General features: G+C 44.1%; 1 protein-coding gene across 1 annotated transcript in view; it reads right to left on the bottom strand.

The window, feature by feature from the left end:
• The window catches only part of LOC120936831 (probable cation-transporting ATPase 13A4), a 112,372-nt gene extending 87,432 nt beyond the window's left edge, over window positions 1–24,940 (bottom strand). The window contains exons 1-3 of the mRNA XM_040349531.1: window positions 24,757–24,940; window positions 7,796–7,969; window positions 358–486 (exon numbers count right to left, since the gene is read on the bottom strand). Coding sequence (XP_040205465.1) covers window positions 358–486; window positions 7,796–7,969; window positions 24,757–24,819 — 366 coding nt within the window. The 5' untranslated portion in view covers window positions 24,820–24,940. The remainder of the gene's footprint in view (window positions 1–357; window positions 487–7,795; window positions 7,970–24,756) is intronic.
• Between the last annotated feature and the right edge of the window lie 1,250 nt (window positions 24,941–26,190).

Genomic DNA, 26,190 nt, shown 5'->3' with positions numbered 1-26,190 from the left:
TAGAGCTGTAGATTAATTGTCAATGCAAGGTTAGTTATACGTGGGATTTGTAATGTAAAAAAAAAAAATGTGTGCTACTTATTGGTTCTAAAATGTATTGTTTCATTTTATTTATTTATTATGACTGTATACAGCTATGCAAAGGACAGTGACGGTAAACAAATTCTTTGTTGTGCTTTAACACAACAATAAATAAAGTATCCTATCTATCCCATTTACATTTTCTGATTTTACCTTTGATTTGTTTGTTATTTATGGCATAATACACCCTGCAAAAAATATAAATATAAAATATAGATGCCGTATATACTTCATAGAGGTGGTGTACTCTAAATAAATAAAAAAAAAAATACTGACTTTCATTTCCGGTGTTACGACTGATTTGTTAACAATGCAGTTGTTATCCATGGCAGTACACTGTAGTGAATCTGTTTCGGAAATATGAGTCCACTGAACCCTTTTTTTGCAGCATTGTTTAAATTCATCCTGTGAGAGAGAAAAATATGTTGGTCACTAAACAAAAAAAAAAAAGAGGTGAAACAGAGAGAAAGGGATTGATGAACGTAAGGATTAGAGCATGTTCATGTTTTAAATGTGAATTTCCACTTTGCAGAGTGTTAAGATAAGTGAACACGGTGAAGCCGTGGTTTCTTTCAACATCCAATCATGTGCAAGTAAAATAAAAAACAGCAGTATGGTGTTTTTGAAATTGATTTGACAGAAAATTTCACCCAACATCTGCTCATTATTTTTTTTTACTAAGATTTGGTGCTCCACATGAACTCTATTTATCATAGTAAGTTCTTTTGCCCATTTTCTATGAAAGTTGCACCCAATATTTGCCAGGTGATAATGCATCAAACATCATTCACCCAACATCTGAAGAATCCAACCCTTACAATGTAGGTCAGAATGCCACTGTTACAGGTAGATAAAAAGATCATTGGTGTCGTGCCTCTATGGAGCCGGTTCACACATCTCCCCAGTGGCTCCGGTGTAAATTGCACAGGAGCCCTGTGCGTCTTTTGGTCTATTTCAGGTCTGAATTCAGCCCAAAATTCAGGCTGAAATTGGACCTGAAATGACGATTAGAGACGCACCGAACTCCTGCTGTGAGCCGATGTGTTCTCCAGTGTGAACCCAGCCTTAAGGAACTGTGTTTTTGTAGATGCAGGGGAGGTTAGCATAGTGGCCTGGGACACCCATTCCTCCCTGGTTTCCATCAAGAGATCATCTGCTTTAAAAACTTGGTTCTTCCACAGTGCTCCCACCCCCTGGCATGAGTCCATCGCGATACCACAATCCGCCTGAGAAACAAACACAGTGAACCAAGCCAAACCGCACTTGAGCATTGTCCACTGGATGCCGTTCAGAGTATTCCCCTTGAGACACACATGCTGAACACACTGGGTGACAGTTTCTAGGCACCAGAACATGTGAGTTCTAGGCTCCCCCCTCTGTCATTTTTGTCCCCATCTTTGGAGGATTAGCTGCCGTGTGGCTGACTATTAATACTATCTAGGGGTCTCTTTCCCCACAAAGCGCAAGTGACCACACTAGAGATAGGTGGTCAACATCCAGGAGGAGTTTACATCCATATGGGTCACTCTGTCTAAACACTGTACAGTGGATCACTGATTTTTATATTTTGCATTGGAGCACAAACACTTTTTTTCACTATTTTTGGACATTTTGCTGAATGTTTGTTGTATATTTTCTGATATGATTTATTAATTTGCATAATCTAAGTACGGTGTTTGTTTATACATTTCTGATAAGTCCATGAGCACAGCTGGAAAGTCTCACATTTTTCAAAGACATATATGGGGATGACTGCTTTAATCTGCATACTGCTATGGGTCTAACATCATGCCAATCAGAAGTTGGATGGGGTGTGGCCTAAAGGGGACCTTTCTGAATATACGGTGGGATTGCCATTTAATAAAATTATTCTGGACAGAGAGTCATGGCTTACTAGGTCACATTACACAATATTGTTTATCAAATTACCCTCTACTCGCACCGTCCCATGCCACCTACATCTCTGTGGGAAAATATAAAAGACCCTTATTGCCTCATCTTTTGAATGCAGGGAAAAGTTTTATGCCCTTGAACTTGATGTTGTCTTCGATCCATCAACAAAGTATTGGATAGTGAAAGTAAAGAAAATTAGAGAGGCAGTAGACTGGAGATATACTTATCAGCCATAACATTATGACCAGGGGTCAAGTCCTGGGGAAAAAAGTGTGGGAACTCCCACCCAAGATCCACTCCCCCACCAAAAAAAAAAAAGATACGCTCATATGCATAATTACTAAACCGCATGTTTTTTTTTCCGATCCACTGTAGCTTAGTAATCCTTTGTTACTGGCCGCTTCCTGTATATGGATTCATCGGGTAGTGTGCGGGTATTCCGTCACTTCCTCGATGCCGCAAGTTCTTTCTAAATCCTGCGATAACTCGCGGCAGACATCCGCAATGTCTCCTGGGAACAATGACAAAAGCTCCCAGGAGACATTGCAGCATCGAGAAAGTGACGGAATACCCGCACACTACCCGATGAATCCATATACAGGAAGCGGCCAGTAACATAAAGGATTACTAAGGTTCGCCTGCCCCTGACAGTGACTCGAGCTGGGCATCGCCGCTTAGTAAAGGATTGGCTCGGGCGGCTCCGCTGCTCTAGTCCTGCAAAGGGAACTGCGTTCTTGCTTTGAAAAAAGTGCAGGAACTCCGTTCCCACGCGTTCCCGCAGGACTTGAGCCCTGATTATGACCACTGACAGGTAAATGAAATATCTTGTTACAATGGCATCTGAAAATTGGTGGGATATATTAGGCAGCAAGTGAACATGTTGTCCATGAAGTTGATGTGGTGAAAGCCCAAAAAAATGGCATCACAGTTTGTTGTGTATGGGGCTGTGAAGCCCATTGTGACCCATGTCCACAGCCAAAAGCTTCTACAATGGTCACATAAACATCAGAACTGGACTAGCGAGCAATGGAAAAAGGTGGCCTGGTCTGATAAATCACATTTTCTTTTACATCATGTGGATGGCCGGGTATGTGTGCGTCACTTATCTGGAGAAGAGATGGCACCAGGATACGGTATAACAAGGCAAGTCGGCAGAGTCAGTGGGATGCTTTTGGAAATGTTCTGCTGGGAAACCTTGGGTCCTGCCATTCATGTGGATGTTACTTTGTGTCCATGCCTCAATGGGTCAAGGCTGTTTTAGCAAAACGGGACCACACTCAAAATTAGGTGGGTGGTCAAATTGTTAAGGCTGAACAGTGTATATGTAATTATAAATCAAAATATTTTTTTATGATATATGGGAATCATGGATTGAGTTTGCATCCTCTATCATGTGTAAACAACTGCTTATTTGGACCAAAAGAGGTTTCAATTTAATGATTATTCAGATAAAGTTTTCATCTGGAAATAGCAATCAAGGAAGTGTTTCTGTTTGTCCTATGTGTTTTTCTTTTGTGGACTGTTCTTGAGTGTTTTTCCTTTTCATCTTTGTAATTCTAATATTATACGTACTGTTATATGAGCAGAAAAATAAATAAAGATTTAAAAAAGGAAAAAAAAAAGTGGAGAAGTTACACGTGTAAACTCATTTAACTTCTTAAGGAGACAACAGAGATACCAAAAGTGTAAATTACATCTTTACTTACCTACCACACATCCACAAAAACACCGGCCCAGATTCAGGTAGATTTGCCCATTACTTACACATGAGCTGCTCAGCTGAATTTCTCTGCGCTGGGGCAATTTAGCCAAATTGCCACCTGATTCAGGAATCGTTTGTTCAGTTAATTTGCTCCAGTTTAAGGCAAAGCTGAGGGCGCAAGGCCGCGCAAGTGAAAGTGGGTGTGCCCCTATGTAAATGAGCATTTTTCGGCTCAGCAGAGGTTTGCGCCGGGCGCGCGCATGCGCAGTTATGGCGCTTCCGTCTGCGCATGCGTCAAACTGCGCCTATCATACTTTCGGGGCAAATCCTGCTCAGCTGCTTGCACTGAGCAAATAAATAGGAGCAGACTTGCGCAGGTTCTTTGCTGAATTTCATCCTGCTTTTTCCAACCCCCCCTGAGCAAGGAAATTTAGCCCATTTTGAAGAGATGGCATCTCCCAAAGGAACTAAAAAAAGAAAGGCCAACTTTGTGGCTGCGGAGATGGACATCCTAATTGCTGCACTCCAGCGCCATAAAGAAGTCCTATATGGTGCCCAACGGGCAAACACCACCGTTGCCCAAAGGAGGGCTATCTATGAAGCCATAACCCTGGACATCAATGCCCTGGGTAATCAAGAGCGTTCCTGGGATGACATCCAGAAAAAACTAAATGACATGAGGCGCAGGGTCCGGGAGAAACTGGCTCTTATCCGCAAACATACCGGTGGCACGGGAGGTGGACCACGATGTAAGATACGACTAAATCAGGAGGAGGAGATTATTGCCCAAAGTCTAGTGCAGGAGCAGGTGGAGGGACTTGCAGGGTACGACTCCACTGTTGGGAACTTTTGTTTCATATCTGCTGTGCATCATGGGAGGGGGTAGAAGTGAACATATTTGGGGGTAGAAGTGAACATGGAACTATTATTTTTGTTTCATATCTGCTGTGCATCATTGGAGGGGGTAGAAGTGAACATGTGAGAAGTGTGTTGCACCAGCAACATATTTTTTTTTGGTGTCATCCACAGGTGGTGATGAGGATGATGAAGCTGGGCCGTCTTCGGCTGCGGGGCGACCCACGCCATCCATACCTGAGCCAGGGGTCCAGTCAGGCCCCATGGACATTATGGCAATGCTGGTACAGGAGGAGATCCTACCGGGGCCAAGTATGGTGGAGGAAGTGGTTTTGGAGGAGGAGTCCTTTTTCATCATCCAGGAGGACTCTGGCTCCCTCCAGGAGGATACCACCATCCCTGATCAACCCACCACCCCCCCGGCCAGCACGTCATCCCCCTCCAGGACAAGCCCCTCCATTGTGGACCCCTCCCCTTCTCCCTCTGTCCGTGCCCGAGCCTCTCCTCCCAGGAAGGCTCTGTTCAAAACCAGGGATATACCCTCCAGCCTCCGTCAGGGTCTGCTTGAGGAGCAGGCCCTGCAGAGCCGCCATATAGGGGCCATGGTGGGAGATGTAAAACGTATGGCGGACAGCATGGCATCCACCTCCACCTCTGTGCAGCATGCCCTCACCCTGCATGCAGACCGGGACAAACATGTCTCACAGAGCCTGGATGAACTAAGTGGCAACTCCAAGGCCATAGTCACCTGCTTGGTGGCTCAGCAGAACGCCCCCGCTTTATTAACCGCTGAGGTCAGCAGGATGGCAGCTGCGGTGGAGGCCAACACCGCTGCTGTGCAGGCCAACACCGCTGCAGTGCGGGAGGAGGGGAGAGTTACCCGCCGTCATCAGCGGAACACCACCACCCGCCAAATGCGGATGTTGGGCCAGACCAACACCATCCTCGCCCGCCTGGCCAACGCCATGGAGGGCATGCAGCCACCGCTTGCGAGGAGTCTGGAAGTAGGGGTTGATGCTCCTCCCCCCCTCCATCCCCACCCCATGCCTCCTCCGCACCACGGAGATTGAGGAGCCGGAGCCGGGGCACCCTTGGCCCAAAGAAGAAAAAAAAAATTAATATAATTTGAAAAATTATTATATGCTCAGAATATGAGCTATTTTTTTATTATATGCTCAGAATATGAGCTATTTTTTTTATTATATGCTCAGAATATGAGCTTTTATATTTATTTGTAGTCCCTACACACGGTGAGGAGTGTATACTACAGTGTGACTGGTGTGTGAATGGGGGGGGGGTGGCACTCCTGCTGGAAAAGGGGTGTCACCCTCTGCCATGTGAAAGGTGTATGAATGGACAGCAACATAATTGGAGCCTTGATGCGGCGTTGCTGCTCCCTAATACCATGTGGTATTGTTGGGTCTAATCCAATTTGGGGTGCATGTGTCGTGTGTGTGCTAGGGACCACAGTGGTGTGCATACATGCATTATACTTGTGACAAGATCAGGGTGTGTTTAATGTGCAAAGAGACGTTCCACAAGACCATTCCGGATTGCTCTTCCCTCAGAAGATCCGGTAGTGTTTATTGGGGGGGGGGGGGATTGCGTGGTTCGGGGGTAAGGTCATTGTGTAGCTCAATGTGCATGCCCCTTCTCTCAGCAAAATTGTGGAGAATACAACATGCCCCGATGATTTGGCACACAAAGTTGGGTGAATACAACAGGGTCCCCCCTGATTTATCCAGACATCTGAATCGAGATTTAAGGATGCCAAATGTGCGCTCCACCACCGCACGGGTACGTGCATGGGCTTCGTTAAATCTTTCCTCTCCTGGTGTTTGAGGGTTACGAAATGGGGTCATCATGTGAGGTCCCAGGGCATATGCTGCGTCACCTGGAAGGTAAAAGACAGGAGGATGTTAGTCGTGCATGTGCCCCTTGTGATGTCTGCATCATGGGGGGGGGCAGTCATACCTGACACCCATGTCACTCACCAATCAGCCAGCTGTCTCCATACATGTTCTGGTCAAACTCGGTTGGGATGGGGCTGTGTCGGTAAATAAAACTGTCATGGCTTGACCCTGGGTGTTTGGCACGGACATGCCATATGAGGCCATGTGCATCCACAATCACCTGCACATTTATCGAATGCCAATGCTTCCAGTTGCAGTAGATATGCTCGAGGTGCCGGGGGGGGGGCGTAGTGCCACATGGGTACAATCTATTGCACCCACAGTGCGTGGGAATCTGGCTATTTCATAAAAATCACTGATTGCCTTCTGCCGCAGGTCAGCCGTGGTTGGTTTGATAAATTGTGTGCCCATGCGTCTGAGTATTGCAGGGATCACTTGGTGCACACACCTGCTCATGCTGGATTGGGACATCCCCGCCACCATTCCACCTGTGCGCTGAAATGAGCCACTTGCCAAAAAATGAAGGGTTGCCACTACCTTCACCAGTGGCTGCAATGCCTGTCCCCGATGGGTCGGGCTGCTGATGTCATCCTGCAGGATTGTTAACAACTCAAGGATGACTTCAGGGCTGAAGCGAAACATGCGATACACCTCATTATCACTCAAACAAAAAGGTTGTAGCGCCCTCTGTAAATCCTCTCCCGTGCCCTCCTACGAGTCGGCTCAGTCAATAGAATATCAAGAACCATAGCTGCCCCTGGCATGTTGGTGCACAGATGTGAGGTCCCGAAAATGTGGGTGCTCTGCTTGTTCAGCTCGTCTGTCTAGGTGCTGCTGAAGTTGCGCGCTCCTGCAGCTGACATGTGGCCATCTGTTGCTAACTTGCCCCTGCTTTTAGAAGGAGCAAGTTTGCCCGGGGAAAAAAGCTTGCGCGCTTCCAGCGCAAGATGCGCCTCACACGCGCATGTTTCAGAATCATCGGCAGTACCTAATTTGCATATTAGCTGAGGGAATAACATGATTGCGCAAGTTACACCCCGCGCAAAATTGCGCAAGAATTGCGCTGGAGCAGCGAGGCTGCATGCGCGGGAAAAGGGCAGAATTTCAGGCTTAGCTGGTTTACAGAATCAGCCGCAAATTTGCATGGGAGCAAATCAGTACTTGCGCGGCGCAAATCACACTTGCTCCCGCGCAAGTGCTTCTTGAATCTGGGCCACCCTTTTTAAAGCTTTTCATTCCTGAGGATTCTAGTACTAAGATCTATGACTTGATTACCTGTATTACAGTATTAATGAACTGTGTATTGTCACTCATAACTATTAGAAAAATAATACAATCTCAAATTACTTACTGTCGCTCTAAGAAACACAACATCAGCCTCTTCCAGAGTACATGGTATGCAGAAAGCCCAGACATTCCAGTCAGGTTTCCAGTAAAATAGAAGCCAAAGCAATCCTAAAGTAAGCACTTGTACAGCAATGCAAAGTACTTTCTTCCACTTCACAGTTCTGTATCCAAATATTTCCTTTATAAATAATAATAAAAAAAAATGTTGTTAAAAATATTGTATGCATATCTTCAATAATATTAATGAACATTAATTACTCATAAATAACCATATAAAATATAGTATGTGAAACAGATGAACAGATGAAGCTCTGTTAAATGTAAAGCATGTTTGTTAGGTTTACTAACAATCATTGTCACTAGTTGCCATACATTTTATAGCTGAAAAACAGAAAATCACCAAGGCCTTGAACAAAATATCTTTCCCTGTGAGGAATTCAACTCAAAGATCAGGTGAATCTTGGCATTGTATAAAGGAAAATGTCGGCATCACTTAGAAGAGTTAAAAAAACATAGGACTTCTGGTTAGCACACATCCTACTTACAAACTTCACCACTTTTTGCATATCTAAAAATATATTTCAAAATGATGATCTGACAGAAGATCATAGCATCAACTTACCGTCCTGCCTGGCTACCCCCTTGCTTTTTTTTTCTTTCCCGGTCTTCCTTCTTCTCAATATATACTTCTCTCCTGCATCCATTATCTTTGTCTTATGATCCCCAATCATATGATCCTCTCTAGGGATGAGCCGAACACCCCCCCCCCTTCGGTTCGCACCAGAACCTTCGAACGGACCGAACGTTCGCGCGAACATTTAGAACCCCATTGACGTCTATGGGACTCGAACGTTCGAATTCAAAAGTGCTCATTTTAAAGCCTAATATGCAAGTTATTGTCATAAAACGTCTTTGAGAACCCGGGTCTTGCCCCAGGGAACATGTATCAATGGGAAAAAAGTTTTAAAAACTGTTGTTTTTTTCAGGACTCCTGAAAAAACGACCGTTTTTAAAACTTTTATTCCATTGATACATGTTCCCTCGGGCAAGACCCGGGTTCTCAAAGACGTTTTCACAGGCATACTATAGACACCCAGCAGGTACAATATTTAAAGGCATTTTTTTTATGTTTTTATTTAAGCATCATTAAAATCACTGCTCCTGAATCTTTAGGTGCAAACTACAGATCACACGGCCAGTATACACCAAGTAGCTTTAGGTGCAAACTACAGAGCACATGGCCAGTACACACGAAGTAGCTTTAGGTGCAAACTACAGAGGACACAGGCAATAAACCACGTAAGAATACTGCAGCTAGCACAATCACCTGCCTGCCAGTAAATTAGGAAGAACTGATCTAGCTAAACTATACAGTGTATAGATATATGTACAACACCTGGGATGTATATATATCCTCTACACACTGTAACATTAACTGACTAGCCTGCCTCCCTGCTCTATCTACCTGCAAAAAATGACACTCTCTCTGTCCTCTCTTAACCACCACAACACACTTCACAAGGCTGACCTGCAGGCGGCCTTTTATAGTGTGGGCCGTGTACTAAACCCCCTGAGCCATAATTGGCCAAAGCCACCCTGGCTTTGGCCAATTATGGCTCTCCGTTTTTTGCAAGCTGTGATTGGCCAAGCATGCGGGTCATAGTGCATGCTTGGCCAATCATCAGCCAGCGATGCCGCAGTGAATTATGGTCTGTGAAACGTAACTCGAATTTGGCGCGAACGACCCGTTTTGTTCGTATTTCGACGAACGATCGAACATACGATGTTCGAGTCGAACATGAGTTCGACTCGAATACGAAGCTCATCCCTAATCCTCTCACTTAACACCCTGTCATCACTTTTTGCTCCGCATCGCTTGCCCCTCTATTACTTGCTACAGAGTGCAACTCTGGGAAACTTTACTAGTGAATGAACAAATATCAAACTGTACTTCTGTCTCTTGCCAGTTTCGTCTCCTAGCTTGTCTGACCCAGCTTCTGTCTGCCACCTGCCTTGATCTCTTGCCCGTCAGTCTACACTTCCTCCTCTATAGCTCTATATTTGGTACCACACTTGATTGCTGTTTCTTTGCCTGTCTGTCTGAGCACTTGTGCCTATCGAAACCTGATTGTGTCTGTTGGCTGTTACCTTTAGCAACTCATACAGAGATTTACTAAAACTGGTGCACATAGCATCTGGTGCAGCTGTGCATAGTAACCAATCTTCTTCCAGGTTTTATTGTCAAAGCTTTAATGAACACGCTGAAGTTAGAAGCTGATTGGTTACTATGCACACTTGACTGAGCTTATGCTGTAATGCCTATGAGTAATTTGTTTGACTTTGTTTTGAATATGTTCATGTTTTGCAATTATGTCAAATTTCCTACAACAGCATACAAATATAATAATAAACACTCACTATGTTATATGATTTACATAGTGGTTTTCTGTTTTGGTGTACTATGGGGAGCCCTGACTAGAGATATATAGAAACATATTATCTTCAATGGCCTGTCCTGTGAGTTTACAAATATTTATTTTTAGGCTGGGTTCACACTGCAGCACGGAGCGTTTTACAGCAGGGTTCCGTTGTGTCCCCATTCACCGTTTCAGGTCCGATTTCAGCCCCAGTTATTGGCTGAAACAGACCAGAAGATGCACAAAACTCCTGTGCAATTCGTACTGGAGCCGCCCTGGAGATGTGTAAACCGGCTCCATAGAGAGTCAGTCACAATCTCCTGACATGCAAATTGGATGGGAGGAAACAATTCCAATTCACAATAGTGTGAACCCAGCCTCATAGTTTAGTCATTACATGAGAATGAACCATTTATTAAGATGATGTAAACTTTTTAACGTTTTCTGATGTGAAGGAGAGGTCAGAAACAGATAAATTAAATGCACAAATAAATATGTTGATATTATCAAAAATAATAATTGCAAGCTGTGTGACACATTTCTTTGGTATCAATAATAGTGTAGTGTAGTGATTAAAGTGTTTGTAAACCAAATGTAATTAGGCTTGCATGTATTTAGCCTAGTGAAAATAACAATTGTGCAGCGGTAGTGAAAAAAATTCTGCAAGGCTACAGAATTCAATGACTGTTAGTGCTCATATTATATAAATCTATGAACAGAAATAATTATCATTTATATATATATATATATATATATATATATATATATATATATATATATATATATATATATATATATATATATATATATATATATACACACAGAGCTTTTTTTCTTAGAAAATAGGTGCAGGAACTCAACCACGACCCATTCAGATTTCACAAACAATAGAAGGGTCTTAAAAGGGGCATTACATACCAGAATTGCATTACATACAGAGTGCAGAGTTCAGGGGGGTTACAAAGCTGTCACTTGTAAACACAGAAACCAGACTTCTGTGTTTACAAGTGATTGTGGTGAGCAGGCACCAAAGGGTCTGAGCCAGAGGTGGTGGAACTGAGTTCCCCCAAGTTCCCCCTGAAAAAAAGCCCTGTATATATATTTATATATATATATATATTATATATTAATAATATCCGTGAAAAGAGTCCATATAGTGCAAAAACTGAAAAGTTGTGATCATATATGATAAGACTGAATCTAATAGGAAAATTATAGCCCTTTAAGACATAAATAGTTGTGAAAGACAGCCGCCACCGATTACAAGAAGGCTTACCGTAACAAATGAACCCAAATGGGCGTATGCCCAATGAGACGCCAAGGTTTGTGGTTTAAACACCAGAGGATGGATCATCCGTATGGTTTATGCCGAGATGGGAGATGCTTTCATATACTGAACAGGGCTGCAAACGGGCCCCGTTTAAAAAGACCAGCGTCCACAAGTCTCGTGGGATGTGCCTTTAACCTTGTAACATGCAGAATAACCGAGAAGGAAACAAAAAACTCCACATATAGCCAGATTCAGAAAGACTTACGCCAATGTATCTTCTGATAAGCCGCGTAAGTTCACTGATGTGCCGTCGTATCTATGCGCCTGATGCTTGAAATAAGATATGCCTGAATTTTGGCTCCATCCGACCGACGTAAGTCTCCTACGTCGTCGTATCTTGGGCGCATATTTACGCTGGCGGCAAGGGGCGCTTCCAGTGATTTACGTGTCGAATATGCAAATGACTGAGGCGTACGTCCAGCGTAAAGTTAAACCACCATATAGGAGGCGCATCCCATGCAAAGGTATGGACGTCGGAACAGCCGTCGTATTTTACGTCGTTTACGTAAGTCGTACGGCGTAGGTTACGCTCACGTCGTAGGCATTGAGCAGTCGTATCTTAGGGAGTATATGCGACGTGATTCTAAGCATGCGCCGTTCGTTCGGCCCTTCATTTACATGGGGTCACGCTTCATTTTAATAGATCACGCCCACTACCTTCCTACTTTGAATTAGGCAGGCTTACGCCGGCCAATTTATGTTACGCCGGCGCAAGTTTGGGAGCAAGTGCTTTGTGAATACTGTTCTAGCCTCACTGATTTACGTCGGCGTAGCGCATATGAGATGCGCTACGCCGGTCTAAAGATGCGCCGCTCTACGTGAATCCGGGCCATAATGTGTAAACCCATAGGTATACTAAGTTTAATGTAAAGAAAATTGGGAACACTCACATTTAGGAAGAGTTAAACAAGCGCTTGTAATCATGAATAAAAAGCAACGCAATCACATCAGCAAATATGGTTTACCCACCAGACATCATCATTAGTATTATTATGTTGTGTTGCCTCCCCAGCTCCATACTTCACACAAAGTCTCAAACCTTTTTTCTCATATATCTTGCTGTTAAAGGAGTTGTAAAGAAAACATTTTTTTTTTTTTTGCTGAAATGACTGTTTACAGGGTATAGAGACATAATAGTTAACTGATTCCTTTTAAAAATGATTAAAAATAGATAAAAATCAATCATATAATATACCTGTAGTTTCTAGTTTTGTTTTTGCATGTTGTTTCCTGCTTCTGTGATGTACAGAGCCACAGAGCCAATACAGGGCAGTGATGGTTTGGAAAACGAAACTGATTGGTGCTGAGGGGTTTTAGACACACAGTAATCACACTCCTTGATTAGTGACCACAGAGAGAAAGCTCCCAGTACTGTGTTATCAGGAAACAGACAACCAGGAAGTGTGGAGATCAGAGAAGAATTACAGCAACTTGAGAGCAAAAACGAATAATGAGGACATGAAAACAGCACTGCATTAAGGTAAAGGAAGCTATTAATATAAGAAAAAAAATTCCTATACAAACCCTTTTGTGTCCCCTTTAAACTGACAGTAAGTGAAAAGAAATCTTTCCAGCAAGGACTCAATGAAGAGATTAGGCAGGTACACTACAAGGATGTAACTGTAGTACTGTGTTTGCAGAAACACGTAAGTAAATAAAGTTGAAACTTTAGTCTGTGTAACTAATCACATTACAGGCGGTCCCCTAGTTACAAACATCAGACTTACAAACGACTCCTACTTACAAACGGAGGGAGACAACAGGAAGTGAGAGGAAATCTACCCCTAGGAAGGGAAATTCACTCTTGTAAGAGTCATTGTGGGAAAAATGTGTCTCCACTGATGCTTTATCATCAAGGTTTCCAAAACAACCCAAAACTTTCAAAATCCAATTGTCATTGGCACAGAAAGTGTGGTAAAATCTTCTAAACAGGGCCACAGACAGCAAAACAAATGTTACAGGGGTATTAACCCTTCCCTATGCTATCCAAAAAGATTACAAATATTTTTTTTTTTAGCTGGAGCTACACTTGTGTGGCGCCCCCTTACTTTCAGTATGGGCACTACGCTAAAGTTAGTGGGGAATGGGACAGTTAGTTTGCTCCCATTCACAATTTACTAAATTGGGACTTTCTGTCATTCCAGAAATGTCCACTGGGTCAGCCTGTACTCCAGGGATGCGGTGCAATCCCTGGCCAGCAGTTGGCACCAGAGGGGTTCTGGCAGAGCAAGTTTTCCCCAGCAGCCAATTAAAAGAGTTTTCCCTCACGGGGCATGCTGGGGGAGAGTATATCTGTGACAGGGGTCATGTGCTAAAAAATCTTTGCGGGTCCTGGTTCCAGGTGCGGTATCCACCTTCAGGGTGCGCGCATCCATGGACCCCGCCAGCGCAGCCCACCTGGCCAAAATGACAAGCTACACAGAACCTCATTCGGAGGAAAAAGGGGATTCCAGTGACTTACTGGATCCCCAGTTCTATTGAGAGGATCCCAGGCTGGGTGCCGTTCGATTGGGGGGTCGGCTTGAGGAGAACCCGGAGGCAGGTTGTCCAACAGGGCTTGAACGAACCAATCAGGGATCTAGTGACCGGAATGCTGACAGTTACGTTTTGCTGTCATCCGGTGACCTTTGTTGAAATCTACTGGGAGGATTCGCTCCATTCATCTACTCAGTTCGCTTAAAATAATAGGCCTGTGGCAGAGGCCCTAGAGCCAGGCCTGTGAGAGAGACCTGTTCCTCCCAGTAATCTGGGGTGACACCTCGGCTGCCAGGCTTGGGATAGGGGTCTGTCCGGGGGCACTTCACCCATTCTGTATAGAGTGGCGATGAACAATAATTTGATACTACTGCGAGCAGGATTGCTCGGTTCATATCCAGGCCTGATACTGCAAAGTTTTCTCCCTCTCTTATGTTGGCCGTGTTGGCCTGGAAATAAAGCATTGGAAAACTTCTATTCACTGTCTGGACCTTCGCTCACTACTTTGTTCTCCAACTACACCCCTAGACCACACCAAGGCAACTTAATATGTCGATCCCAACAACAAATCAGCAGCTCCTTCAGGGGTAGCGCTACACGTGGGGGCTCGTCCGGGATTCGGCTGTTACCGTTGGCAACAAGAAAAGTGAGTGATAATTTATTGGAGAGCGAAAAGTGTTCGGTATCGTGTTTTTGAACTGTCCGGCAGCGAGGGAGTTAACCCTGCATCGCTAAGCTTGGGTGTACATCCAGCACGGCACGCGCCAACAACGTGTCAGGACAAGTTCTTCCAAGTGGGAGGAGCCACCCTCCCCTGCGTGAGACGTGCAGTGGGATTTCGTGCCAAGAGAGCAGGAAACGCCCATTTTCGCGCCAATTCGCCAGAATTACCATTTCCTAAGTGGAGGACGGATCGTGAAAGAGATGTCTGCTGAAATGTCAAACCTTGCTGCCCCTGCTGGGCTGAGACGCCCGATAACCACACCCGGGATACCCTCTGTGATTGTCCCGCACGGAGTAACCATGACAGACACAGGCATACGGCTGTCCTACTGTCCTACGAAGGGATGGAAATGCTGGGCCTGGCCTGCCATTGGTGCCAGGAGTTGGCTGTCTGCCTCCTGCCCTTTTCCTGGTGTCGTGGGTGCCGGGCACTTCTATTCGATGTCGTCCCGTCTGTCGGTCTCCCGAAAGATTACCGGGTGGATCGTTACTCGGGAGAGGTCACCGCGGAGGTGGAGGCCCCATGGCCGGAAACTCTCCCCTCTGAGGAGAACGTGGCGTCGGAGGCCCCGAGTGATGGAAGTACCACTGTCCTGTCCACTAAGACTTCATTTCCGGCTGCCTTACTCTCCCACCCTCAGAAGGTAAGCCCGCTGGACGGGATGGGGAATTTCAGTGACTGTGTGGCCCGCGCAGCATGCGTGGAGGCCGAGACCCTCCACGAGGCCGTCTCCATCGGCGCAGCCTCCATCAGGTGTATCGCTACGGGAGAAAGGCCTTCCCGGCCAATTGATTGGGACGTGTGGAGAAAATCACATCGGCCTGATCCAGCCACTGCCCCAACCAAGGCCTTCAACTACCTCCCTGCTGGAGCGGAGGATTCCTCCGATCCCGAGTTTTGGTCAAGCGAATCACAGACAGATGGTAATGACCTGCCTGACCATCTCTTCGAGCCACGGTTTCCTGAACAACAGGGCTTTGGGGGATTTTGGTCCTCAACGAGGAGAAAGAAGAAGAAGCGCCCTGTCCGGAGTGCTTCTTGTGGACCGAGCACTGCGTGTCTGCTTTGAGGAGCTGGTGAGTTCGTGTTGTGTGATTTATTTGACTCACGGCTCCTCCAACCCGGGACATGCCGTCCTATGCGGACGCCCGATGTCTGTGTTACCGCCCCTTTCTCCTATATGCCCGAGTGAGTTTTGTTGTGCTGCCTGACATAGGCACTCACCTGAAGGGATGTTACGGACAAGTATGCCCCCACTCTGTTTTGAACTTTCCTCCCAGTTTCCCCTTTCCCCATTGCTCCTCCAGATCCACATAGACTTTCGTGTGAAGGACTCTTGGGAGGGGTTTGGGTTCAGTCAGTTAGAGTGGGACCTTGTAAACCTCTTTACCGCAGCTTTGGAGAGAATTCAGCGAGGAAAATAACTTTTTTACTTCCCTTTGCTGCCACTTCTTCACCTTTGAAATTTGAACTGCTGCAGTACCAGCGCACTGACCACTAGGGGCAGTGTTCTGCACCGTTGCTTTGCAAAAAAAATTTTTTCATATTTCTTGCATCAGTATATTTTTCCTTACAGCACTTATACTGAAACATTTGAAGGGAAGGAAGCTTTGCGCTCAGGCTCGAGTGTACAGCTTCAATCCTGACCTTGGAGGTTGTAAATAAATATCAGGATATATTTGATATCTTAGGATATGTATTTTGTATGGTTTTTTTTGCATTCTTTTTCCTATACAGGTTTTTTTTCTGGACCCACCTACTATCAACACTGCGGAGAATGGGCAGCTAGATATATAGGGTTGTGTATGTTGTATGTCTTATGCCATTTAAATATTGCAATACAATGTGTGAATTCTGTCCTTCCTTCTTTTCCTTTTTTTTTCTCTGTCTGGTTAGCAGGTATCAGGCTAGCATTCGGGCTCGAATGCTTTAGGACACTGGGGACAGTGTCGTTTCAAGTGGGGGGAGTATGTAGCGCCCCCTTACTTTCAGTATGCTATAGGGGGTTTTCCCGATGTGCCTGGGCACACCCTAATCTCCATGTTCTGCACAGATTCCCCTGCTGATATTTCACCAAAGCATCTAGAGTTAATTTTTTTAGATTACTAAGATTTACATTTATCCTTAAAACTTTTAAGTCCCCAAAAATGTACCTTCAAGGTTCCTTATTAGGAGGGAGAGTCCAAATCCCGTGGGTACCTGACCACAGGTCCAACATCTAGACCATGGATTGTCAGCCTGTGTCCCTCCAGCTATTGCAGAACTACAGTTTCCATATTGCCTCTGCCTTTGGGAGTCACGCTTTTAAATGTCAGCCTTGCAATACCTCAGGGGACTTGTAGTTCCACAACAGCTGGAGGGCCACAGATTGAGCACCCATGGTCTACATCAGGGATATGCAATTAGCAGAACTCCAGCTGTTGCAGAACTACAAGTCCCATGATGCAAAGCAAGACCCTGACAGCCACAAGCATGACACCCAGAGGCAGAGGCATGATGGGACTTGTAGTTTTACAACAGCTGGATGTCCACTAATTGCATATCCCTGGTCTACATAATAATGTCATGATCTCTGCCAAAGGATTTTAGAGGGTGATGTATCAGTTCATGTGATCAGGCCCTCTCCATTGATTAAAGAACAAGTGACCAATGTCTCGGCATGTACCACTTTAGAGAAAGGTGAATTTTTAAAACTTTTTGTAAACATTGAAATATTGTGAAAAGGTTGAATAGTTATGTAACTGTATTTTACTTTAAGCCTTTCAGTGTTTTTAAGGTAGTTTGACAGCCAAGTGGCAATGTATTATTGTGTTGTGAAACTATGGGTCAAATCATTACACTATAATAATCATTATTTGAATAGAGCTACTCCACAGGAGCCGTTGGATAGAATGGGTCCTCCTCCTAAGGAACCTCAGTTCCTCTGACACATTAGGTTGAGTGTACGAGGCATGCAAATCACAGAAAATCACTGAGTAATACTTAGTACCCAGCAGTATCAAAGTAACAGGCACTGACCAGTTAGTAAAGGAAAAATTAATATATTGTCTCCTGATATTGTTAGTAACAAAGTAAGCATATAAGTGGATCAACAATGGTAACAGCACAGTTAGGCATACATGGTGATTGGTAATAAGGACTAGGCATGACACCTGGCATCCAGATCAGCATAAATAGTAGCAAGGTCACCTAAAGTGCAGCAGTGAGCAGTAATAAAGCTTGATTTACTGAATACAGGAACTATACTGCCAAAGTGCATTGATGGCGAATATGCTAGGAGATCGGCACAAAGGGGACTTGCAGGATGGTTTTATAGGAGAATCAGTCCTTTATGTTGTACTTCTGCCGGCTATCATTGGGGCCCCTTTATGAAGCGTTGGTGCACTTAACAACAGTTTCAGTAAACTGGCATGCTGTATAGGTTTGGTAAAGATAATAAGCTCTATTATATGGCCGCCATCTCAAACCAGTTTCCACGATTCTCAACTTTCTGCAATGAAGTCTATAAGCTGGCTTGGCTTTATCTTTCCTCCTACTTGCTGGAGGGGATAGTGCAGCATAATATCAGCATCACAGTAGAGGGTGAAAAGAACAAAAATCAATTTCTCTTTCTCCATATTTCTGTAGTCCAGCACCTGGCTACATTTGCTATCATAACTGTTATTTTCAGCTATGAGTGCTAAAAATAAGAAATACTGCCTGACCCAACACAAGCCATTGGATAGTTTCTAAGTGATTCTTAAGTGTTATTTTTTAAATGTTCTTGTCAGACTGTATAGCTGCTACCCATTCACAAGTAATGTAATATATTAGCTTACCAATCATTAGATGTGGTGGCTGTATCAGTTTTATATTTGAGGTATTTTTCCCTCTGTTTTCACCTGATTATCTGGCTAGTAACACACCTCCTGTATTAGAGTGCCTACCCTCTGGATGAAGGAGCATGAGGGGGGGGGGCAACTTTGGACAGTAGCATTAATCTTGGGAGAAGGTAGTGTTAGATATACTAGAAGATTTAGATGCACTAACAAATTAAAGCCAAACTCCAGTTATCACTTTATAAGCAGGTTCAGCAACAGCTTTTTTTTCCTTTTGAGTTAAAGGTTTTCCATAAGTAAATACAAGCTGATCTTTGTAAGCACCCCTTTCAGTGGTAAATGAATTATCTCAAACCTGTAACTGATACATTTGCAGGAGAGCTTGTTCTGTTGAAAAACAACAGACTTACTTGATAGATCACCAAATGAAAATAGAAGAAAGAGACCATCACCCGCAACTGGCTGTCTAATTCCTGTCCCTCCTACTATAAAGTAGTAACCCTCACTCTGTCACATAAAGAGTATGAATGTATGTTTGCTTCCAGCAAGGGTTGCCTCTGTGCAGCTCAGGAAGAGTGGTCCTCATGGTCTACTTGGTATGATGAGGGATACAAAAGTAAAAACTAAAAAGTCTAGTATTGTAATTTTTCCATATATGGTTCGGACCTGGGCGGATACACACGCAGTGAGTGTACTGTTAAGTTAATCTCCTTCTGTAACAGTTCTGCTGCTCAAACTTATTAGTGGATGGCAAGAGCATTGCTGACAAAGCTACTATGTTATTATACCTTCCTTATTTGTTATGTACAATCCAGTGTCCTGTATTGTATTCTTAACCATACAATTTTTAATAAAAACTTATTGAAATTAAAATAGAAGAAAGAAAGCCTAAAAAAGAAAACAATTGCAGCCATCACATCTAAGAATTGGTAAGCTGCAATATTATAAATTGTTGCTTTTGGGTTCAGGGGTGTAGCTAGATCATTTGGCAACGGGGGCGGATCCAATATCTGGCAACCCCCGTGTTAAAATGTAAAAACACCCCACTGTGCCCCCTGCATACCTCTGCATCCAGCGACAATATCTCTTTGCCACTACTGTGTACCCCTCTCCACAACTGCACCTCTGGATCCCTTTACATTACACAGCACCCTGCATCTATGGACCCCTTTACATTACACAGCCCTCTGCACCCCTTTACATTACACAGCACCCTGCACCTCTGGACCCCTTTATATTATACAGCCCCCCACAGCTCTGGACCCTTTTAAATTATACAGCCCCCCACAGCTCTGGACCCCCTTCAGTGCAGTCCCCCCTCATTCAGTGCAGTCCCCCCTCATTCAGTGCAGACCCCCCTTCAGTGCAGACCCCCAATTCAGTGCAGACCCCCTTCAGTGCAGACCCCCCAGCTCTGGACCCCCCCCCCCATTCAGTGCAGATTCCCTCTTCAGTGCAGACTCCTCCATTCAGTGCAGACCCCCCTTAAGTGCAGACTCCCATTCAGTGCAGACCCCCCATTCAGTGCAGACCCCTTTCAGTGCAGACCCCCCTGCTGACAGATGGACCCATAATATACCTGAGATCAGAGCGGGACATGCACAGCAGGTCCACTCTCCCTGTGTAGACATAATCAGAGAGGAGGAGAGGCAGCTTCATACTGCTCGGCTGTGTGATACAGCGGGGCTGCTAAGAGCCACTCAGACAACCTGTGGGCGTGAGAGAAGGGGATCGTTGGTACAGTGGTGTTTCCCTGGGCCCTGCTGATGGGTGTCACCCCACACCCCCGGCCTGACACCCCCAGTATGTGCCACCCGGGCCGGCCCACCCCCCACTTGGTATGCCACTGTTTGGGTTTAATACCACTTTAAAAGCCTGATCGTGTTTACGAGGCATAATTCTGTTCTTTTCAGACAGAACAAGACTTGAATGGATCTAAATGGATGTAAAAGGACGGTGTCTATTTTTACATTTGTGTTTGCATCCACCCGGGACTCCTACCTGCTGTCAGCCAGCAAGGATAAGTCTTATTGGTTGCATCCACTGGCGTCCTAACAACCAATGACTCATCCCTGCTGTCAGCCAGGGGATTCACAGCTGACGGTATAACTTTTTAAGAGGGACCCCAAATTTTTTTAAAATGCATGGGGTCTCTATCAAAATCCATACCAGGCTTTTAGGTCTGGTGGAACCCCATGCCAAAACCTTTTTTTTAAATGGCATAAAAAGGGGGGAGTGAGCTTGCACCCTCCCCTTCTTAAGCATACCGGGCCACATTCCTTCAACATGGTGAGGGCCTCCACCAACAAAGCCCCTTGTCTCCCTGTTGATGACGACAGTGACCTCTTCCCCACAACCCTGGCCCAGTGGTTGTGGCAGTCAGCAGGCAGGGGGCTTATCTGAATCTGGAAACCCCCTTTAACAATTGGGGGGACCTCAGATACTGTCTCTCCATTAGAATGAGTATGGGATACATAATACCACTACTCATTCAGTAAAGAATGTCAATTGTAAATAAAAGCACAAAACAGTTTTTGACAAGTCCTTAATTTTAAAAAAAAATCCATTTATGTAAATCCATCATCCAGCACATCATCCAGCACATCCTCCAGTGATGTAGGTCTGTGTCAATCATGATAAATGACAGCCCCTGACTTGCACAAAATGAAAAAACGCGTCGCCCACCAACAACACCCGACCATTGCTTGTCGACTCCAAATGACAGCTCTGCTGAAGTAAACAAAGATATAGGGTCACCGGGTTACCCTGCCCCCTTATGACATCACTGACCGAATATGAACATGTTCATATATGGCCAATGATATCATTGGGTGAACCAGCCCTTTATGACATCATTGATCAAATATGGACATGTCCCAGCCCCCTTTTTTACTTCATCAGCGGCACCGACAAGCGATGGGATCAGTCGGGTGTCAGTGGACTGCAGAGTTTTTTCATGCAGCTCGGTGGTTGTTGTTCATTATGATTGACATGGACCTACATCACTGGAAAACGTGATAGACAATGGATGTACTTTGGTGGACATTTGTTTTTAAAATTTCATTTTCTAGTGGCTCATTCACTTGGGGTGGGGGTCAGGATCTAGAGCCCCTTATAATTAAAGGGGGCTTTTAGATTCTGATAATACCCCCCCCCCCCACAGCCAGGGTCAAGGTTGTGGGGAAGAAGCACTTGTTCTCATTAATATGGGGACAAGGTGCTTTGCCAGGGGTATCCCTCCCTGGCAAGGTGCCCTCCATGTTTGGTAACATGTGACCTGGTATGGCTTAGGAAGGGGGGCACATGCTTGTCCCCACCCCTTTCCTGCCCTACCAGGCTGCATGCTCAGATAAGGGTTAGGTATGGATTCTGGGGGAGGCTAAGCCATTTAAAAAAAATTGTCATAGGGTCCCTCGTTAAATCAATAGCCAAGGGCCTGATAAGGATTTTGGGGAGACACCATGATTTTGTGTGGGGTCCCTCTTAATCCTTACCAGACCCAAAGGCCCGGTATGGATTGGGGTGGACCACTGGACCCTGAAGAGATGGTCGGAGCAGCGCTCAGCCATTCAAAGGCAATTTGTTGTGAATGAATACAAAGCTTCCTTTGATTGGTTGAGGTGGAGATGTGGACTGATGACATCACACTCTCCAACTTGGCCAATCAGAGGAAGCTTTTTATGCATTCACAGACACATACAGTTCATACAGTGCTTAGAGACCCTGCAGCACTTAGTGAAGAAAATTGTTTGCCTGGACCAGCTTGGTCCAAACAAACTATTTAAAGTGACAGGAAACATGGCTTTAAAGAAAACCTGGACTTTGCCTATGCAGGGAAATAAAACAGATTCTGTTTATTATGATAAAATTTACACAAAACTGAGCACTCTTCCTGCCCACATGCAACATCACTGGGCTAATCACTGAGCACCAGCACTATTGTGGTTGCATAAATGGTAACTCTTGTAAATACATCTATTTTCTGACCCACCGCAGTTTCCTGTGCTACATGTCAAAAAGTCTGAAACAAGAATTATCACCCCCTAGTTTAATGCTAAACAGCCTCGTCCTTGCTCCAATGTCGTGTTGGGCATTAGATCATAGAAATGTAAAAGAGTAACAGCAGAAAAAAAAAGACCAAATGCTGCATTGAGTCTGCCCATTTTTTTTTTTATTTATTGTTATTTATTTTGTAGGTTTGTCTTAACCACTTACCCCCCGGAACATATTGCTGCCTAAAGACCAGAGTACTTTTTGCGATTCGGGACTGCGTCGCTTTAACAGACAATTGCGCGGTTGTGCGACGTGGCTCCCAAACAAAATTGGCGTCCTTTTTTTCCCACAAATAGAGCTTTCTTTTGGTGGTATTTGATCACCTCTGCGTTTTTTATTTTTTGCGCTATAAACAAAAATAGAGCGACAATTTTGAAAAAAATGAATATTTTTTACTTTTTGCTGTAATAAATATCCCCCAAAAATATATAAAAAAACATTTTTTTTCCTCAGTTTAGGCCGATACGTATTCTTCTACATATTTTTCGTAAAAAAAATCGCAATAAGCGTTTATTGATTGGTTTGCGCAAAAGTTATAGCGTTTACAAAATAGGGGGTATTTTTATGGCATTTTTATTAATATTTTTTTTACTAGTAATGGCGGCGATCAGCGATTTTTTTTTCGGTATTGCGACATTATGGCGGACACTTCGGACATTTTTGACACATTTTTGGGACCATTGGCATTTTTATAGCGATCAGTGCTATAAAAATGCATTAGATTACTATAAAAATGCCACTGGCAGTGAAGGGGTTAACACTAGGGGGCGGGGAAGGGGTTAAGTATGCCTGGGTGTGTTCTTACTGTGGGGGGGGGGGTGGCCTCACTAGGGGAAACACTGATTTTCTGTTCATACATTGTATGAACAGAAAATCAGCATTTCCCCTGCTGACAGGAACGAGAGCTGTGTGTTTACACACACAGCTCCCGTTCCCCGCTCTGTACCGAGCGATCGCGTGTGCCCGGCGGCGATCGCGCCCGCCGGGCACACGCACGGGAGTCGGGGGCGAGCGGGGAGCGCGCGCGCGCGCCTCCGGCGGCGCGCACGCGCCCCCTAGTGGCGGCTATACGATAGGACGTATAGCTACGGGCTCTCGCCCAGGAGAGCCGACCTGCCGCCGTATAATGACGGTGCGCGGTCGGCTACTAGTTAAGCATGTCTGAATCCACTTGCTGTTGATTGACTCACTACCTCTGCTGGAGGTATATTCTAAGTATCTACTACTCTTTTAGCAAAATGTCCTCCTGCTAGTTGGAGGTCATGAGTTCTTGATCTTAGCTTCATTTTAAAATACTGCCCTCCTGAACCTTATTCACCGCCTTGATGTATTAAAGGGTTTCAGTCATGTCTCCTCTTTCCATTCTTTCCGCTAGCCTTTATGTATTAGTCTCCTGACATATTTTATCCCTCAGACCTTTCTCCATTTATGTTGCTCATCTCTGGACTCATTCTATCTTATCAATAAAATGAGGTCTCCAGAAATGGATACAGTAAAATCAAAGATGAAGATCAGGAAGTTTGTGGTCACTCCAACCTCAGTATTAGGTTGATATGTTATCTTATCATGGAAATGACTGTTTCCTGAATTTTCACGATATCTCCTTTCTAATTGGTATAATACTAATAATAATAATAATAAAATAATAAAGGTGTTTTACGGTTCTTAAAAGCATGTTGCTGAACCCAATACTGTACTGTATGAAAATTGTATTACAGGAAAAATTTCTGGTATTTTTGCAATTCGGGTCTGAAACTGAAACAAGTATTCTAATTGTACATTATGGGCAACAATACACATTTGTGTTAGTACACTTTCAAACATTGTTGTTTGTGATTTACCAAACAAAATCCTCTCACAAATCAACCTATGAGTACTGTCCTTTAAGTGGACATGCCCACAACCTATTGGATCCACCAAAAGGAAATTGATTGGTAACATACAACAAACATAAAGCTATTATTAAAGTTTTAGCTCACCTTCCCAAGATAAGATCCCAATTATACATACAGCCCTGATTGAACATGTTTAAATAACTACTGGATTAAATTGAATGAGCAGCTTTGTATCTTGAGCAACGCTGTTCAGGGCTGAGGTTATAATGCATTATGCATTGATAGAATTACATAAACAATGTTTTTTAGTTACCATTTCATTCTCCTCGCCTTCGTTAAGCAATGCCCTGGAGACATTCTGCACTTGAATCCCCATAGTTCTGGAAGGTATCTTGCAGTGTCCTCACAGACGTCCTCTCTTACCTCCAGACTGCCACAGTAAAATTACTCTCATGAATCTTAAGTCGCACAATGTCTGATTACACACCTTTCCGGGGAATGATTACAAACTCTGGGGTGGTACCTGAGAATAAGACTTAGGCATTATGTGTCATTAAATAAGATTAAACGTATATCCTTTGTTTAACTTGTAGTTTGTCCTTAAACATATATTTACTTTCATTTGTGTTACAGTATATGCTGTGAGTGTACACATGCAAATAGGAAAAACTAAAAGCATTCATTGTTTAAGGATGCAACCTTGTTACAATTTTATAATAAAAGTTTATTTCCTAATGTCTGTGGTCAACATAAAATATCAGAAACAGGTCAGACTAGACTATTAGTCTTTCTTTAGTGTTACAACGTATTCAGACCTCTTTTAATGTCACCTAATTCTCTGGCTACCTATAGTACAAATTAATTTAAACCTAGATTTGTTTTGATTTTAATCCAATTTCTTTTTTGCCTCAAATGTTTTATTGAAGTCATCACTGCGTGTCATGCACTTTTTAACTGTAAAGATGCCCACAGGTGTTATGGTATCCATACATGTATCAATAAAATGATTGTAAAGTCTCTTTTATTCTATAAAAATAACAAACATGTTATACTTACCTGTTCTGCTGCAATGGAATCTGCATAGAGGAACCCCTGATCCTCCTCTTTACGGGTCTCTCTTCTGGCACCTCCCTCCTGTTGAGTGTCCCCACAGCAAGCAGCTTTCTATGTGGGCACCTGAGCCGAGCTTCAGCTCTGTGTGTTCATTCAGACAGAGAGATGCAGTTCAGCCCCATCTCCTCTCTCTCCTGATTGGCTAACTGACTTTGATTGAGCCAATGGCTCTCATAAAATGCATTAAAATAAAAAACCTTCTGACATTACAACCCCTTTAAGCATACTGCATATTAGCACATGCCGAGTGCCCCCACAGCAAGCAGATTGCTATTGGGGCACCCAAGCTGATCTGCAGGGTACCCCTATATATTACCTAATAAAGGTTTTAAGCGCCTGACTGCCCCATCACCAGTGATCACGACATTAGTGTCACGGGTGACACTGGTTAGTTTGTTTTTTATAGCGTCAGGTACCCGCCGTTTATTACCTAATAAAGATTTAACCCCCTGATCATTGGGCGGGTGACATACAGTAAGTTGGGTTTTAGTGTCAGTTAGGGTTAGTCCCAGGATGCACCATACACCTCCCTTAGTAGTATAGTATCTGAATGGATTAATATCTTTGATTTGATCAGAACTATATTAAGGTTCCCAGTAGTTTAGGTTTCCCAAAATTGCAGCGTTAGTGGGTT

This window comes from Rana temporaria, chromosome 4, assembly GCF_905171775.1.
Source record: "Rana temporaria chromosome 4, aRanTem1.1, whole genome shotgun sequence".
In the NCBI taxonomy this organism is placed as follows: Eukaryota; Metazoa; Chordata; class Amphibia; order Anura; family Ranidae; genus Rana; species Rana temporaria.
The sequence above is the reverse complement of the archived record's forward strand: the minus strand, read 5'-3'. Positions and strand labels throughout refer to the sequence as shown.